This window comes from Arachis hypogaea, chromosome 14 (assembly GCF_003086295.3).
Source record: "Arachis hypogaea cultivar Tifrunner chromosome 14, arahy.Tifrunner.gnm2.J5K5, whole genome shotgun sequence".
NCBI lineage: Eukaryota > Viridiplantae > Streptophyta > Magnoliopsida > Fabales > Fabaceae > Arachis > Arachis hypogaea.
Genome location: NC_092049.1, coordinates 137,560,363 through 137,579,000, shown reverse-complemented (window position 1 = coordinate 137,579,000; position 18,638 = coordinate 137,560,363). Strand labels below are relative to the sequence as shown.

At 30.4% G+C, this 18,638-nt stretch overlaps 2 protein-coding genes across 4 annotated transcripts; one reads left to right on the top strand and one right to left on the bottom strand.

Moving 5' to 3' along the window:
• Positions 1–1,586: 1,586 nt before the first annotated feature.
• On the top strand, positions 1,587–4,113 carry LOC140178772 (uncharacterized). Its single transcript, XM_072216020.1, has 3 exons — positions 1,587–2,543; positions 2,629–3,555; positions 3,877–4,113. The coding sequence occupies exons 1-3, from the start codon at positions 1,587–1,589 to the stop codon at positions 4,111–4,113; spliced, it is 2,121 nt and encodes a 706-aa protein (XP_072072121.1).
• Positions 4,114–9,263: 5,150 nt separating this feature from the next.
• Positions 9,264–15,287, bottom strand: LOC112744501 (protein NRT1/ PTR FAMILY 7.3). 3 transcript variants are annotated; one of them, XM_025794157.3, is made up of 5 exons: positions 15,024–15,287; positions 14,107–14,248; positions 13,265–13,482; positions 11,202–11,758; positions 9,264–10,535 (listed from the first exon to the last, which is right to left on the bottom strand). In XM_025794157.3, exons 2-5 carry the CDS (start codon positions 14,228–14,230, stop codon positions 9,632–9,634), a joined length of 1,803 nt encoding a protein of 600 aa, XP_025649942.1. In that variant the 5' UTR covers positions 14,231–14,248; positions 15,024–15,287; the 3' UTR covers positions 9,264–9,631. The 3 variants fall into 3 exon arrangements, with proteins under 3 accessions (XP_025649942.1, XP_025649943.1, XP_025649944.1); XM_025794158.3 differs by having other exon boundaries at positions 14,107–14,240; positions 15,024–15,205; XM_025794159.3 differs by lacking the exons at positions 14,107–14,248; positions 15,024–15,287 and adding an exon at positions 13,907–14,039.
• Between the last annotated feature and the right edge of the window lie 3,351 nt (positions 15,288–18,638).

The following is an 18,638-nucleotide window of genomic DNA, read 5'->3' as shown; positions in this document are numbered from 1 at the left end:
ATAGAATAAAAGTTCAAAGTCCAAATTGAAGTAATTAAAATTTCAAAGGCTAATTTAAAGTTTGAGACAAATTTTAAGAGACAATTTGAATATTAACTCCACATTTAAATATTAAATATGTTAAAATATTTAAATATAACATTTAAATATATTTTAAATCAACCCAACCAATTTTTTAAACTCAACATATAATTTGATAACAGACATTTGTGTCGTATTTGCTAATAGATCGAAAATATCTCTTTCATGCTTACTTCGTCAGCCACATACATTATTTAAAGGGTTAAGTTCAATTTTGGTCCCTAACGTAGGGGTCAAAAATTTGTTTCATTCCTAAGTTTTATTTTTAAACAAAATCGTCCCCAAAGTTGACAGTTGTATTAAAATAGTCCTTTCGCACCAAAAATAAATTTTAATGACAACTCTGCCCTTTCCGTTTCTCTCCCTTAATTTTTATTCCTGCAAAGTGCACACCTCCTCATGAAGTAACTCATAAACTTCCTTGAAACACTTGAAAACTGAAACGTTGGTGTGAAACCCCCAGACATAGGTGTGAAGAAGGTGTACAGAAAGCATTGTCGCTGTTGGGGGGTTAAGGTTGAGAATCAGTATGCTGAGACATTGGTGAGTGATCTTCATCGCTGCAACAGCTGATTGTTCAGGTACGATTACTTTCTATCCCTCAAGCAATCACGTCAACTGTTCACAACATGTTGGGGGTTTGCATTTCATCACCATGTTGCTCTGTCTGAGTATTTTGGGGTTGAATGCAGGCTTTTGAGTCTACTGCTATAGCTAGGGTTTGTATATATGTTTGTGAGTAATGTATTGTGCTGTATGCCAGGGTTGACTGAGCAGAAGATGGTGTATATGAACGTGAGGGTGCATCATGGGGGTGCATTCGGATATGAGGAGGGGGGTTTTAAGTACCTGAAGGGTCAAAGTACCATCATCGAGGACATTGACAGCGATCGTTGGTCTTTGTTTGAGGCTTATGAAGAACTAAGGCAGTTTGGGTACTTGTAGGCCAACATTGTTGCGTTGTGGTATAAAGATCCAAGCTTTGATGATTTGGAGACTTGCCTGAAGATACTGAAGGGTGATGCAGAAGCAATCGAGATGTGCAACATTGCTGGGTTACGGGGCTTGGTAGAGTTGTATATGGTCCACGATGTGGGCGATGCCGAGCCGTTTCCAGAAGTGGGTTACGTTGACGTTGGGGGAGTTGCAGAAGAGGGAACATATGATGGGCTTGGCTTGGTTGTTTTCGAAGGGCACGGGGCTGAGGCAGCAGGGGCCAGTGCCGAACCTAATGAGGCAATCGAGGGTGGAGATGTGGGGGATGAGTTTCAGGTAGATGGAAGTGAGTTAATGAAGAAAGTGAGGACCCTGAGTACATGCCATCTGATGAGGAGGGGGACAGTGCAAGAGAGGTGCACTTCACTGATAGTGATGAGGATTTTGAGGGTGATAGTGGATTTGATGATGGTAATTCTGTGCCGAAAAAAACTACTACTGGCAAGGAAAAGGGTAAAGGTATAAATCAGTTTAGTGATGAGGATGGAGCAGATAGTGATGAGTTGGAGATGGACCACATGATTGGTGGGGATGAAGGGGATGATGACGATGCTGAGAATGATGCTGATGATATATCAGATCGTGTGGGTCAAAGGTTTCCAGTTCATAAACCTTTGAAGGATATGAGCAGCTATAGGTGGGAGGTAGGGACACTTTATACATCCAGACAAGAATTTAAGGAGACTGTGCTGGCATATGCAGTTCATACGGCTAGGAGCATCAAAATTAAGAAGTGTGATTTGGTCAGGGTTAGAGTCGTGTGTCAGAAGGACTGTCCATTCTGGCTCTATGCACATAGGGTTGGGGATGAATCCACCTGGCAGTTAAGAAGCTTGAACCTCCAACACACCTGCATGCAAACACACAGAGTTGGGATACTGCACACTAAGTGGCTTGGAGCCCAGTTTAAAGAGAAGGTAGAGTCTAATCCAAGGATTAAAATAAGGGAGTTACAAGCAAAGGCACACAAGAAGTGGAATGTTACTGTGACCAAGTCCATGGCAACCAAGTCGAAGCAAGAGGCACTAAGTCAAATTCAGGGTGCATTTAGGGAGCAGTATAGAAGGATTAATGATTACTGTGCGGAAATTCTAAGGGCCAATCCAGGTTCATCTGTCAGCTTGAAAGTGATTAGGAGCCCAGATTTTGTCCAGGAGGTCCAGAACCCCAAATTGATGAACTATTGTCTATTCCAGAGATTGTATGTCTGCTTCAATGCATGCAAGAAGAGCTTCCAACATGTTAGACCCTTTATCAGTTTGGACGGGTGTTTCTTAAAGACTCCTCAGGGTGGCCAGTTACTGACTGCAATAGGAAGAGATCCTAATGACCAGATCTTTCCTATTACTTATGCGGTGGTTGAAGCTGAGACCAAGGATTCTTGGATTTGGTTTCTGAGACACTTATCTGATGATCTGGGTGCTGATAAAATTGGAAAGTGTACATTCATGTCGGATCAGCAGAAGGTAAACATTAATTTGAAATTTTTTGTGCATTTTATAACTTATGGTGAAGACTATACTAATTAGTTGGGTTACCTTTCTGATGCAGGACTTGTTACCAGCTCTTGAGGAAGTCATCCCTGGGGTGGACAACCGATACTGTGTGAGGCATCTGTATAACAACTTCAGGAAGAAATTTCCTGGATTGGAGCTGAAGAATCAAATGTGGAGATGTGCAAAGTCTACGCACTGGAAAGACTGGAAGAAGGAGACGAAGACACTGAGACTCAAGAATGAGGATGCATTTCGGCACTTGAACAGCATTCCACCCAGGTTCTGGTCCCGTTCTCGCTTTTTATTTTATTCAAAGTGTGACTCCCTTGTTAACAACATGAGTGAGAGTTTTAATTCTGTCATAGTTAAGGCTAGAGAAAAACGAATTGTCACTATGTTAGAGGACATTAGGGTCTATATAATGACTAGATGGACTGCCAATAGAGCTAGGATTCAAGTGTACCAGGGTAACATTATGCTAACAATATTGAAGAAGCTAGAGAAAAGGGTAAAACATTCTAGGGACTGGAGGCCATTTTGGTCAGCTGCTAGTAAGTATGAGGTGATGTGTGGGTTAGACAAATTTGTTGTAGATCTGGCTGTTTGTGAGTGTTCCTGTAGGAGGTGGCAGATGAGCGGGCTACCCTGTTCTCATGCCATTAGCTGCATAACATTCAAAGGTTTGGACTTGGAGTCGTTTGTGGATGACCATTACAAAAAGGATGCTTACCTGAGGTACTACCAGAAAGTGATACGTCCTCTGAATGGGCCAGATCTGTGGGAGAGATCCCAGTATAATGATGTCATGCCACCACCATATCGGAAGCCAAGTCACCGGCTAGTCAAGAAGAGGAAGCGAGGACCTGGGGATGATGATAACAGAAGCCAAATTCACCTCTCCCGTAGGGGCCAAACACAGAAGTGTTCTAACTGTGGTGCTCTAGGTCACAAGAAATCAGGTTGCACAAAATCTAAGAAGAAGGTATCTTCCTTTCTGCTATAGTGTTCAGTTTGGTTTATATTTACGTGTGCTAAAAATGTTCCTTATTTTTTATTTCTGTCACAGGTCTAACCCGCATCTCAACAAGCTGCCAAGGGTCCAAGGAGAGGTACTAAGGTTGCAAGCTCACAACCCCCTGGCCAAACAGTTCAAAGAGGGAAACTTAGCAAGAAATCATGCTCTTAACCCAGTCCTGCAACAACTCATTCCAACACAGCAACAACTCAGCCCAACAAACCAGTAACCAGGCCCAGAAAATTGGCAGCTAGGCCCATTGATAATTCAACTTAGCCCAAGATTCAGACAAAAAATGTAGCCGGGCTTGCACCACCTCAGTCCAACCCTAAAGCTCCTTCATCCCAACCTTTGCCTCAAAAGAGCAGTGCAACAGCTTCCTCCACTTACAAGAAGGACTCACACAGTCAATCAATTCAGAGAAAGAGGCATTTTTCTGTTATCCAGACTGGTGCACCTCATATCCCAATGCAGAAACTCAAGCTAATGGCAAAATTGTCTCCTAGTACATGGGACAATCTTTAAAGAGGATTAGTTATGTGTTTTGGCTGTTATGCTGTTTCATTAGGTCTGAAACAATGTTATGTTGGTATTTTGTTATTTTGCCATTCTGTTCCATGTGGTTAACTGGTTTTAAGTTTGTTTATGAACTATGTTGGTCTGTATTTTTTCTGTTTAAGTGACAACTACAAGTCTGTAATTGGCCATTTTGGCTTATGGATGCTGTTGTAAATGACTTTGTCAGTGTTTTAAGGTTCATTGCTTAATATTTTATCCTAGTGCACATAAATGTTCTTTACATGTTTTCAACACATTTTCACTGCTTCATGATTGAAAATTTGCACAACACTTTCATTCATACATTCAAACATCTTCACAGGGGATACATCACATAACATCATTGTAACAATAAAAATAACAGTATTAAATAACCAAAACAACAGACAAAAATCCTACAAATAATGTTCTAATCATCTCCTGATTAAATGCATTCCATATGGTTGCCTCAAATTGTGTGGATTATGCAGCAACAAATAGAGAAACCCAATCCACCCAACTACCCCTAAAGTAGCTACAATCCTCAGCTTCCATTCGACATCCTTCAACCTTGTCTTCAAGGTTGTAATCTTTTTCCTGCATCTTACAATCTCAGAATTCCGCAGCGCTCCTCCAACTTTTGGGTCTGCCCACCTAAAGAAATCACAAGCATCCTGAACCTATCACCACCCAGAACTCATAAGATGAAGGAAACCCAGATGGAAAAACTCAATCTCAGAAATTATAGGCCAACAAAATACCTCATAGTAGACACAACCCCAAAATCGTCAGCCTGGGTTGTCCTTCGTCGTTGAGGTACGCAGAATCGGCCTCTCACCATGCCCACATACCATCTTCTTCACAGTAGTTCGAATTCTGCCTGATCTTGAACCCTGGGAAGCCATCCAATCGGCGTTTCTGTCCCCGTCCTCCACTTCGTCGAACCCTAGCACAGCTTTCTTTCTCACAGCCTTCGACCCAACATCTTCCCCTCCTCCCTCTCCCACAACGTTCCCTTTTATTATTAATATTAATTAACAAACAGTTAAAGAGAGTAACGAACTCAGGGACATAATTGTCCGTCGGACCATTTTAATACAACTGTCAACTTTGGGGACGATTTTGTTTAAAAATAAAACTTAGGGACGAAATAAATTTTCGACCCCTACGTTAGGGACCAAAATTGAACTTAACCCTTATTTAAAGTTAACGAAACCATCAAATACTAACTCATGCTATTTATAGAAAGGAAAAAGTTTGGTAACAAAAAATTTTCAACCATAATTAGCTAAAACTTTCTATAATTTATTTAATTTATATAACTTAACAACAGTTTTATTTTTTATCTCACTCTTCTATCAATCCATTTATCATATTCTTATCAGCCTCACTTATTAATGACATTAATTATAATATCATATTCCTTACTATCAGGCATTCTTGTAATCAATACTTAATATTTTCTTTTATAAGTTGATTTTTATATTTAAGAATACAAACTAATAATAATTATAAAAAATGGTGATGATAATTTATATTAAATGAGTTTATTGTAATTGATTTTTTGTTTTTGTTAAGTCATTTATCATCATTAAATAGGGATACAAAACCTGAAAGCTACCCTAATATGGTTTTATTTCCGTTAATTCAATTATTTTCATTCAAAATTCACAACTCTAATACCATTACAAGCACAATTAGAATAGACCAAAAAAATTTACAAGAAGTCGTCTTTATCATTGCAAATAGTATGACATTTGAATTCGACCTTAATACGATACTTATTATAGAAGGTGCTGAAGAATTTGAACAACAGATGGATTCACCCGACGAGGTTATTGCCAGTCAACTAATTTTCAAGAATATAGAAAACCACACTAATTTTGATAAGGTATGGTAATAAACTGATTTTTTTGTGTGTTTTTATGTGCATTTATAATTATATTGTACTAACTAAATTCATACACATAACATTCATAAGTTCATATACATAACATCCATCATTACATACAACTAACATCTAAAAATTAAATTCATGTTTATTAGAACAATTACATTCTTAAATTATTCATACGTTATTGAAAAAAGAATAATAACAACACATGAATTTTCATATATGAAACTTACACTTTTAAATATTTGAGAAAAAATATGATCATTATATATATTTTTAAACTAACACCTCTCTTCTATGGTGTATGGACACTGACACGGACACGGAACACGACACGACATGGAACACGCTGATACGCGAATTTTAAAATTTTATAAGACATGGGACACACATACATGTAAAATATAAAGTATTTTTTTGATAAATCGTAATGATATTTTGATATTTTATTAATATTAAAATATAAATTAATTTTTTAATTATTTTTAATGTCTTATTTTAATTATATCAAGTACTTAAAATATTTTTTATTTTAATAAATAATAATATAAACTATATCTTATTTTATTTCAAGAATATATATTAAGAATAAGATTGGACACGCTAACACGTGATGGTATTTAGGTGTTTTCAAGTGTGTCCAGAAAATAATTTTTTATTTTTCGTTAAGACACAATTAGACATAGTAGACACGCGTGTCAAACAAATATCGATGAGTGTCATATCCAAAATATGTCCAACATACAGACACAATAATTCAACGAAATGTCCGTGATTCATAGTTTCTCTTTATTTTTATACTCTTATTGAATTCATTCAAACAATTTTTTTTTCTCACCCACAATAAAAAAAGAGCTTTTAAGGAAGAACACTCACTCACATTCACGGTTCATTATTCTTTTTATAATACTTCATTTATATGTTTTTAATTAAAGAGGTACAATATATTCCCTGCGAATTTCTAATACGTCTTTTGTGGATTCATAATACACTTTTTAATAATAAAAAAATAATAAAATTTTATATGCAAACAAAATTTTTATCTAAATCTATCCAAGTTGTTGTAACAATTTTTTAAATCATGCGCTCTTCTTCTTCTCCTTCTCCGTTTCTTTCTTCTTCTCATTTTCCTTCTCCCCTTCCTCGTATTTTTTCTTCTTTTAAATTCGCGCAGACTCTTCTTCTTCCCTTCTTCTTCTTCTCCTCCTTCTCCTCCTCTCCCTTCTTCCAAATTTGTACACGCAGGTTTTTCTTCTTTCCTTCTTCTCCTCCTCTTAGAGATTATCAATCTATTCTTAATATATAAAAGTAGGTACATAAGTTTATCCACATTACTTCTAAGTTATTTCTCTTCTTCTACCAACGCCATGTCAGCACCAACGCTTACTTGGCAAAATTTTAGAATTCACCATTCAAATCTTGCCAAATCAACTTTTATTTTCACATAAAAAAACACAAAAAACAACTAAAAAGCACAATAAAAACCAACAAATTAACTTTTTTCAAATCAATCCTTATTGCCCTGGTTTCTGCAATTTACGCAATGCGACTCCGTCGGAGATGGACATCGCGATGTACAATTTGTTTTGAGGAAAAAACAATAGCTCATGGGACCGGAAGAGGAAAAGACATCTCCAACGGAGCCGCATTGCGTAAATTGCAGAAACCAGGGCAATAAGGATTGATTTGAAAAAAGTTAATTTGTTGGTTTTTATTGTGCTTTTTAGTTGTTTTTTTGTGTTTTTTTATGTGAAAATAAAAGTTGATTTGGCAAGATTTGAATGGTGGATTCTAAAATTTTGCCAAGTAAGCGTTGGTGCTGACATGGCGTTAGTAGAAGAAGAGAAATAACTTAGAAGCAATGTGGATAAACCTATGTACCTACTTTTATATATTAAGAATAGATAGATGCTTTAAAAAAATTAAAACAAAAAACTCTTATCTATTATTATTCAATTGAAACATCAAGTACTAATTAAATGCAATAAACATACATTAAAAGTGTCATAATAATAATTATTATAAAAAATTTCAGTTATAAATATTCAAATTCCACAACTTATACATATTAAGACTCTTACTACTCTTCATTTCTTAATCTCTTATACTAATTGTCAAAAATTTCTTAAATTTAATATAACATTTTTATATGTTTTTCATTCTCATTCATTTATTTTTTTCATTATTTACAAACAAAAAAACTGCAAAAAAAAGACAAAGTGTAGCCATTAATGCAAATCGAAAAAAAAAATGCAATGTTGTATAACTCTAATATAAATAACCTATAACTTTTTTAAAAATAAATAAATTTAAAATCTATTTATAATATGTTCTCTAAAATATTTTTAATATAATATTTATTAAAATATACTATATAGTATAAATAATCTACCCCTCTGCGCATTGCGCGGGTCTCACTCTAGTTCAATTCAATTCAGAACACTTGCATCTATTCAATTAAAAACAATTCAATTCAATTTATAATGAACCGAACATGTTATTAAGGTAAAATAATTGTATAGTACTAAATGAACGGAACATTATCCATTATATAATATCAAATTCAAAACATCTGTGTCTACAATTTAGAGATTATCAATTCAATTCAATTCAGAACACCTTCGTCAATTCAATTCAATTCAATTCAATTTAGTAATTACATTCCATTCAATTCGATTGAAAAAATAATCTATTAGCAAAATGTTGGTGTTATTTGGGATGATGATAGCGAAAGAAAAGAATAAGAAGGAGGAGGAGGAGGAGGAGGATGCGTGAATTTAAAAGAAGAAGATGACGTATGCATGTATTTGGAAGAAGAAGAAAAGCGCAGGAGAGGAGAAGAAAAAAAAGCGCGTGCAACGACGCTCTTTTAATGAGAATGATTTTTGTTGGTATTGGACCTACTTGAGTAAACTTGAATGAAAAAATACTTAGATATGTAGCAATATCCTAAAAAAATATTCCGCTAATATAATATCCCTCTCTTGGATTGTTTTAGAAAAAAAAATTATGTTCTAGCAATTTAATCCCATAAATTGTTTGTGTTACAAAAACGCTTTTATAATTTTGTTAAATATTAAATCACCCAATGATTAAATGTTACACCAAAGCTGAGACAACATTAAAAAAATTAGCCTAATATTTCAACCCTCTAAGACAAAAATTAAATGATAAATGTTGTTAATTAATTCAATGGATATAAGTAGCAAAATTAGGTACCATATATGCTAATGCTATATATGAATTAAGCAAGATAAATCAAGACTCTTCATTACAACAAAAAGTACAAGGGAAACCAAATACATTTTCTGAAATATAATAAAATTACACCATAACACACCACCAGATACAATATGTAGCTACTAATATAATAGAACCATTTGCTCTGCCTAGAGAAAATGCAAAACCAATTTCTCCAGCTTCACAGCAACCAGTAAAATTTAGGGTGGTATATACAGAGATCTATATGTCATTATTCTTTGTCATATATGTTTTCATTTTTTTTTTAATTTGAAACTCTGAAAATTTGGGATATCAATTTAAGCATGTCCAAATTTTGACAGTAACAAATAAGATGAAAAGAAACAATATGTGTATATATATACACACACACTACACTTTGAGATCAAAATCTTTGACTTTGTTGATGTCTTCTTCTTCATCATCATTGTTCCCTTGAAACTTGATATATTTATACCACCTTGCCCAAGCAATATAAATGAGAAAATCTGCAGAAGTTAATACAGCTAAGAGGAAATAAAACCTGTCCAAATGTCCCTTGTTAAGGTTTCCAGGGATCCAACCAGGCATATCTTGATCCTTAGCAGAAATCTTCATGACAATTGCAACAAGCAAACTACTAACATAGTTTCCAAGTGAAATTGAAGTCATGCAAAGTGCACTACCAAAGCTTTTCAATGCATCAGGTGCTTGTCCATTGAAGAATTCCAATTGACCAACATACATGAACACTTCAGATGCACCTATTAGTACATATTGTGGAACTTGCCAAAATATGCTAAGTGAACTTGACCCTGACCCTGATCCTTCATCACAATTGTTGTTGCAACCTTTTGATGCATACTTCAATCTAAAATGTTCAACCAACCCTGCTGAAATCATTGCCATGATCGCCACGATTAGGCCGATTCCCATCCTCTGGAGCTCTGTTAGTCCTCTGGAGTTTGTTTTTCGCGCAACGAAGGGGTCGAGGACTCGCCTGTAGAAGAAGATAAATGCTGCAACACTGAGGATATCGAAGCTAGACATGCTTGCTGGAGGAATGCGGAAAGATGAGATTCTAGTGTCCATTGCATCACCTTGCTCAACAAAGAGTGATGCCATTTGAGTAAATACAACTGAGTAGAGTATTGTGCATAGCCAAATTGGGAGTAACCTTAGTATGCATTTCACTTCCTCAACTTGTGTCACAGTTGATACATGCCATGGATTGCATTTGTTTTCTTCCATTTCTTTTACATCCTTGGTTGTCATGTATGCTGCTTTATCCAAGAAACTGCCAAATTTAATCAGGGTATGTATCAATGTTTCTATAGTTTTCAAATTGTGTTGCATTGTATAAAATATAGTTTGTTGTATTGTATGTGATGTAAGTTAATCTCAGAAACTTTTTATATTTTTAGAAACAAAAGGATATCCTAAAAATTGGAACCAGCCAAAAAAATTTAGGTGGATACAACAATAAAAAATTTATAATTGTTTTCATATGAAAATTTTTTTTTTTTACTCTTGGATGATGAATTATATGGTTAGATTTTGATATTTAAAAAAGTGTTGTCTTTGTTTAAAATGTGGCTAAATAAATAAATCACACTTTTAAACAAAACATCTTCATAAAAAAATGTTTTTGTCATCTTCATTTGAGTAGTTGCCAAAAATTTATATGTAACAAGTCCGAAAAGGCAAGTAGGTTGTTAGGTTTGCGACAACCGATGTGAAATTGTATCACATCCCAATATATAGCTACACACAATAACGTCTTTGGATTTATGTAGGGTTGAGTTAGGTATGTGACCGTCAGTGTAAAATTTTGTCGCATCTCAATGTATAGACACGACGCACTGACTTTTTTAGTCCATATAATTGACTCCGCATAGTGGGAAAAGACTTTGTTAAGTAAATATTAATAAGTGTGTATATGAATGTTAATTGTTATGCATACCTAAATCCTTGTGTGTGTAGTAATTTCCTGCCATAATTGGTTGAAAATTCTTCACCCTCAAAAAGTTCCTCCTCAGGTTCTAGCACCTTGACCTTCCACTTCCTCATAGCAGCTACAAAAACTTGGCAAAATCTAGGTAGAGGGTTCCCACTAGGCTTGAAGTACCTATACCTTGGTGTGCCACAAATGAACAAAACCAATGCCATAGCAGCAGAACCAGCAGAGGCCCAAAACCCAATAGTCCAAAGCCCATTATCCTCAAAATAGTCCAAGATGGTGTTTGAGAAAAGTGAGCCAAGGTTCAATGCCAAATAGAAATAGCTGAAAAATGCTATCTTTGAGTGCCCTTCATTAGGATCACCTTCATCAAATTGGTCAGCTCCAAATGTAGCTATGTTGGGTTGGTACCCTCCATTTCCTAAGGCTATTAGGTAAATTGAAACATAGAATATTGCATTGTGATATGAAGAATGTGATCCACAATGAAACTTTGCATCACCACATCCCTTAGGCTTCAATAGGAATATGTATGAGGACAATGATAATGCCACCAAACCCTATATATAGATAAGAAAACCAATACAATTAATTAATCATCAGCATCAATGTCCCAATAATAACAATAACAATAATAATAAGGAAAAATTCCACTTTCCTTCTCTCTATTTATAAAATATATTCTCCTCTCTTATAATTTTTAAAAAACTTTTTTTTAATCTATTTTAATTTTTTTGTGTTAACTAATATTAATTTTATCTATTTTTCAAAAAAAAATATTTTTACAAAAATACTCTTTAACAAAATTTTATTTTTTTGTCATTAAAATTTACTTACTAAAATATCCTTTAATAAATTATTTTTTTATTAATTAAATTATATTTTTACCAAAATATTTTTTTTAAAATTAATAATTAAATTATTTTTTTCTAAGATACCCTTCAATAATTTTTTAATTATTAAATTGTGATTTTACCAAAATTTTCTTTAACAATTATTTTTATATTCTACTATTAATTTTTCGATATCAATATATATTATTTTAACATTAAATAAAAAAATCTTATCACTGTTAATATGTATAACAATTAATATATATTGATATCGAAAAATAATCTTACCAAGATTTTTTTATTTAATGTTAAAATAATATATATTGATATCAAAAAATTAATAGTAAAATATAACTATAATTGTTAATAAAAATTTTGGTAAAATCAAAATTTGATAATTAAAAAATTATTGAAGGGTATCTTAGAAAAAAATAATTTAATTATTAAATTTTTTAAAAAAATATTTTAGTAAAAATATAATTTAATCAATAAAAAAATAATTTATTGAAAGGTATTTTGGTAAGCAAAATTTAATGGCAAAAAAATAAATTTTTTACTAAAGAGTATTTTTGTAAAAAATAATTTATTTTTCTTTAAAAATAGATAAAATTAATATTAGTTAACACAAAAAATTTTAAATGGATTAAAGAGGACATTTTTTAAAAATTATAAAGAAAGAAAAATGTACATTCTACAAATAGAATGGAAAGGAGTGTCATTTTAGTATCTCTTAAGGAAAAGAGAGTGAAATTTTCTCTAATAATAATTACAATCATATTAGGTATACACAAAAAATTAGCCAACAAATGAGCCATTTATATTATGAAATTATTCATTCCAAAAACTTAAGTTAATACGAATAAACAACACTATTTTATTTTTGTATAAATCTTCTTTTCTTCTTTTATTTGTCTTATGTTATTATTATTTTTTTTGACTCATCAAGAATCAAACTCTTAACCAGTTAACCTTTTGTATATAGAACTTTAATATTATGTCAAAAAATTACTTATTCTAAAAATTTAAGTTAATAAGAGGAGTCAACATAAAAAATTATATTTCTAACGTATAATATACATACTAAAAACATAGAATACGTATTGAAAATGTATTAAACAACACATTTATATAAAAATATATAATAATTTATTTAGCGGCTGATTTTTAGTTTGTTTATAGAAATGTAGTAATAATTAATAACACTTAATTCTAATTTGGTACATGTATACTTACAATAAGAAAGATAAGTTGGAAGAGAGCACAAGTAGCATACCTTCCTAAGTAAGAGTCACTTAGGAAGGCACCAAGAAGAGAGAAGAGGTAAACAGTCCCAGTCCATTTGCTAACATTGTTGGCAGCATCAGCATTATCTTGGCCCATAACTCTTGTTAGAAACAGTACCAGATTCACACCCACTCCAAAGAATGCCAATGTTGCAAGCCCTTGGTTCACTACAAAGAAAAAAAAAAATCATTATATGCTTTGTGCATGAATTATAGACATGAAAAAGATTTTTATTTGAATTTTATCCTTTACAAGTTTTAGAATTTTACTTTCTGGTTTCATCATTTTGATTACCAACATTAGTCATATGAATAAAATTGATTTTCAGTAAAAAAATTATTTTTTGTCTTTTTATTAGTATTTCAAAAATTAAACAATTTATATGTATTTTATGTGTCTGTATCACTGTATGTATATGTATGTATTTATTTATTATTTAAAATAGTAAACAAACACGGGAATAACTCACATATGGTACAGTGACGTGTCCAATTTGTATAATGAATCTAACTTTATCTTTGTTTATTTATTTATTTATTCCAAATTTCCAATTAAGAATTGTCTTTTAGGAAAGACGAAATAACGGATTACCACATATTTTGGTATGTCATCAGTGTCCAACAAGCAATGCATGATGCATGCTCCAATTTGTGTATAATGTAGACGGATCATACAAATAGAAATAGAGTTAAATCTTCAAATTTTACGGGGAAAATAAAGTAATAAAATTAAAATAAAAATATTCTCTAGACTCTAGAGTATGTTAATTGGTTTAGTACTCATTATTATACCTAAAATCAAAATTCCTGCAACCCAATTTCCAGTTCTATCTCGAACTGCTGGATGACCATGCATGTCTACAGCTCCATCCATGGTGCATACCTCACTCACTTTCTTCTTCATCTTCTTCTCCATTTTATATTTCCTGCGATTCTTTGGGGGCAATAATAATAATAATAATAATAATAATAATAATAATAATAAGTACTAAAGTTTTGTACACAAATTAAACCTAGCTTGCATTATTTGGCCTTGATATATATAAATTTCAGAATACTTAAATGATATAATATAATTGAACAATATATAAAGGGAACATACTTAACAACCTAATGAGATTTTGAACAACTCAAAGATCACATCATATATAGGTGATATTTTTGAAAATGAAGTTTATTAAATGCAATAGATGATATACATGATGTTACTTGTGATTATTGGAGATATATCTTGAAAGAAGAGTTGTTTTCTATATACACCATACTAATTAATTTACATACTAAACCAATTTTATGTCACAAAAAAAAAAAATTTACATTCTCACCACCATCATTAAACAATATGCAAGTTAATCCCATACATAATACAAAATGAGTATACAAATGATCACTGTAATGAATATCTTAAAGAAAATACTATATATCTACTAGGTTTATTATATGTATATTCAGGCATGCAAGCATGCATGCATATAATAAATAGAAAGACAGAGATACAAACTTAAATAAGTATAAAAAATTTAAATTCCGTCTTGTGTATGTAATAATTTATTAAATAATGATATTTTTTAATTAAACCTATCAAACCGAAAAATACAGTAGACAATCAAAACAAAAAAATAGAGACATAAACTTGTAAATTAAACTTGTAATAATAATCAGAATAGAATTCTATCAAGAAGAATTAATGGGAATTCCAAGGAACTAACCTCTTTATCAAAATGCAAACAAAGCTATTATTGTTGTGCCCAATTAATAATAATCTTTGAAGTGGTGGTGATGAAAAATATTTGAATTGAATGAGAAGAAAATATTTAACCAAGAGAGAACTATAGCATATGTATAGTAATAAGTAATAAGTAATAACTAGTAACTATAGCTAGATATATATGAGCAAGTTGAAGAGTAGGGCATGGTATATATAGAAGTTAAGACTTAGGAGTTAGGAGGAGATATCACGACTATGTTGTATCAAATGTACACGTAGAAAGAGACAAGCAATTGAAGAGGTTTCTCTCTTACTTTAATTTCTAATTCACAGGAAAAAGTGGGTAAGTAAGAAGCGTGATACAGTTGGATACAGGCCATGAAAAAATATAGTAATGCATGCCTAATATACGCCATATGTATCACAATCATCGTAAAGTGATCATCAACATTATAATATATATCAATGTCTTGATGATATTATTAGTTATTACATCATGTTTCAGAAGGTGTGGTCCAATTAAGCAAGCTGTCATTGATAACTACATTTTATGAAATAAGAGAGACACCGTGCACTATTTTCAAATTTAATTTAGATCTATTACTTCTTATAATAACTTTACCTAAAGTTCATCAGCCAAATAATTAATAACTCAATATATATTACTAATTAATAACAATTTGAGCGAAAAAAATACATAAATTATTTAAAGAAAAATAATGCTATATATCTATATTTAAGATAATGTTTAACTAACTATAGGTTGCATGTATAACGTTTAATTAGCTCTATAGAAAATGATGCATAAAGTTTTGTCGTTTAGATATCACACATCTTATTATTATCTTAATGAAATTAAGATTTTCCTTCACAGAACAAATAGTTAGAGATTTTCCTTCATATTAATTAAAGTGTTGCAAAAACTATGAAAAAGATTTCTACATTAAAAGATAGGAGAGCATCTACCGGTATCACCCACTAGAGGAACTAGCTATATATATTGTGAATTAAAAAGGGTTATTATTATTATGTATAAGAGGAACCTTGATATATAAACTTATTTTATACAATAATAACTAAATATATATGATATTTAATTTGAATACAAATGATTATTATTGATTTGGCTAGCTTCTATATTTTAATAAAACCGTCTTAGAATGAAGGAAGCTCAAAGTATACGTCAATTACTTATGAATAGGCCATCATAAAACATGTGGTTATAATACAGAAATTCAGGGGAAGCAATCTATCATCACTGAAATTCAGAATAAGTACTTATATTATTGTTTGTTGATGCTTTTACTTAAGAAATTCCTTTTTATGCAAAAATTGTGGTGACTTATTAAGCTATTAGTACGACTAGGTATATTTTAAAAGAGATCTTTTATTTAATTTTTTATTATAATAATTAAAAAAAATTTGAAACAAATACATTTAAATAGATTTAGTATTTTTTTTAAATTAAATACATATCCAAAATACAAACTAAATAAAACTGAAATTTAAAATTTAAAATTTAAAATTTTTGTTTCAGTTTTAGTATTTTTAATTATCAACAAATTATCATTTAAATATACATTCAAAATTTAAATTCAGTAAAATTAAAAAATTTTATTTTAAAATTCAAAAAATAAATCTTAAGGATTTTAATTATCAATCCACATATCTAAAATTCTTAAAAGAGATCATATTTTGAACTAATATGTTAGATATACTTTTATTGAATAAGATCTAAAAAATTTAGCTTAATTATTTATTTTAATAATTTTAAAAATAGTAATAGAAAATAAAAAATATTAGATGTATTTTTATCGAATAAGATATAAAAAAATTAGTTTTATTTTCAACGTTTAAGTTTAAATTTTAGATTTATGATTTTAGATGTATTTCAAACATATTTTGTATATAAATCAATAATTTTAGATGTGTAATAATTAAAAAATTAACCAATTTTTATAAACATATATTTTAATAATTTTAAAAGTGAGTAAGTAACGATAAAATCCAATAAATAATAAAAAAATAAGAAATATTAGATGAATTTTTATCAAATAAGATATAAAAAAATTAATTTTATATTTAACGTTTAAATTTAAATTTTTAATTTATGTTTTTGGATGTGTTTCAGAAATATTTTATGTATCACTTAATATTTTTATATGTGTTACACTTAAAAACAAAAACGAATTTTTACGAACATACATTTTAATAATTTTAAAAGCATTAATATTCAAATAAGTAACGAAAAAATCTAACTATTGAAAAAAAATATTAGATGAGCTCTTATCGAATAAGATATAAAAAAATAATTTTATTTTTAATATTTAAATTTAAATTATAGATTTATGATTTTAGATGTGTTTCAAAAATATTTTCTGTGTAACTTAATAATTTTAGATGTATTACAATTAAAAAAATTATTTTTTACGAACATATATTTTAATTTTAAAGCGTTAATATTTAAATAAATAATGAAAAATCTAACTAATAATAAAAAAATTTGTTAAAAACTATAAACCTTTATTAATTTTTTATTTGTTACCTTTTTTTTCTCTGAAATACCTGTAATTATTCCTTTATTTATGTTTAGTTCGGTCTAATTATTTTATGTTGGTGGTCTTCTCTAATCATTCTAGAGATAAAGATTTAAAAAATAAAAGAAATGAAGAAAAAGAAAAGTGAAGAAGAAGAAAAGAATATGATGCATAAACTGATAATTTATTTATTGTTTAATTCAAATGTTGATATAATCTTATTAAAATTTCATTTGACAATGATCATAAATGAGTTTTGAGTTAGTATGCATAGTCACTAGAGTAAAATAGGAACAAAATAGCACGATTCATCTAATAATAATAATAATAATAATAATAAGTATGAAGTATGAAGTAGTAAATTTACCTGTAGAGGAATAATACCCTTCTATAAAAATTTTGATGAAGAACTTGAGAGAGAAGAAGAAAAAAATGTACCAGAAAGAGAGGAAAATGCACAAACAAAATATGAAAATGATAAAATAACTACTTTATAAAGTAGGTAGAAAGTTAAAAAAATTATAATATTTAAAATTTAAATTAACTTTAATTACCAACATATTTAACTACAAACTAAAAATGTATTTATTTTTAATTAAAATTTAATTAAATAATATTATTTAAATTAAAAAACTGATTAAAGACTGAATTTTAAAGGTGGCATAGCATTTTCCTTAAGCTATATATATGGTTATTAGCATTGGGATACAGCTTGCACATTAGTAGGATGCATGTTGATTCAAGCAAATTCTTTTGAACTGGAATTCAGTCAAATAAGTTGATTATGACCATGTTTCCTTGTAGCATTGTTTGTTTGTTACGATGAGTACATAGCGTATTCATTATAGAGATGTTTAATTTTATCAAATGGATAAAAAAAAATTTTAATTAAAGATAGGAGATTCGAACTCGCAACCTCTTAATTGAGTATAGAAAGACTATGTCATTTTTTTTTTCCAAAGATAATAGGTTATATTTCATTAATTATTAAAAAATGAAATAAAAAGATGCCCAAAAGCAGGACAGCATAATAAAAGGTGGGGATTTCCCAAAAACACTACACTGAAGGTATTCATCCG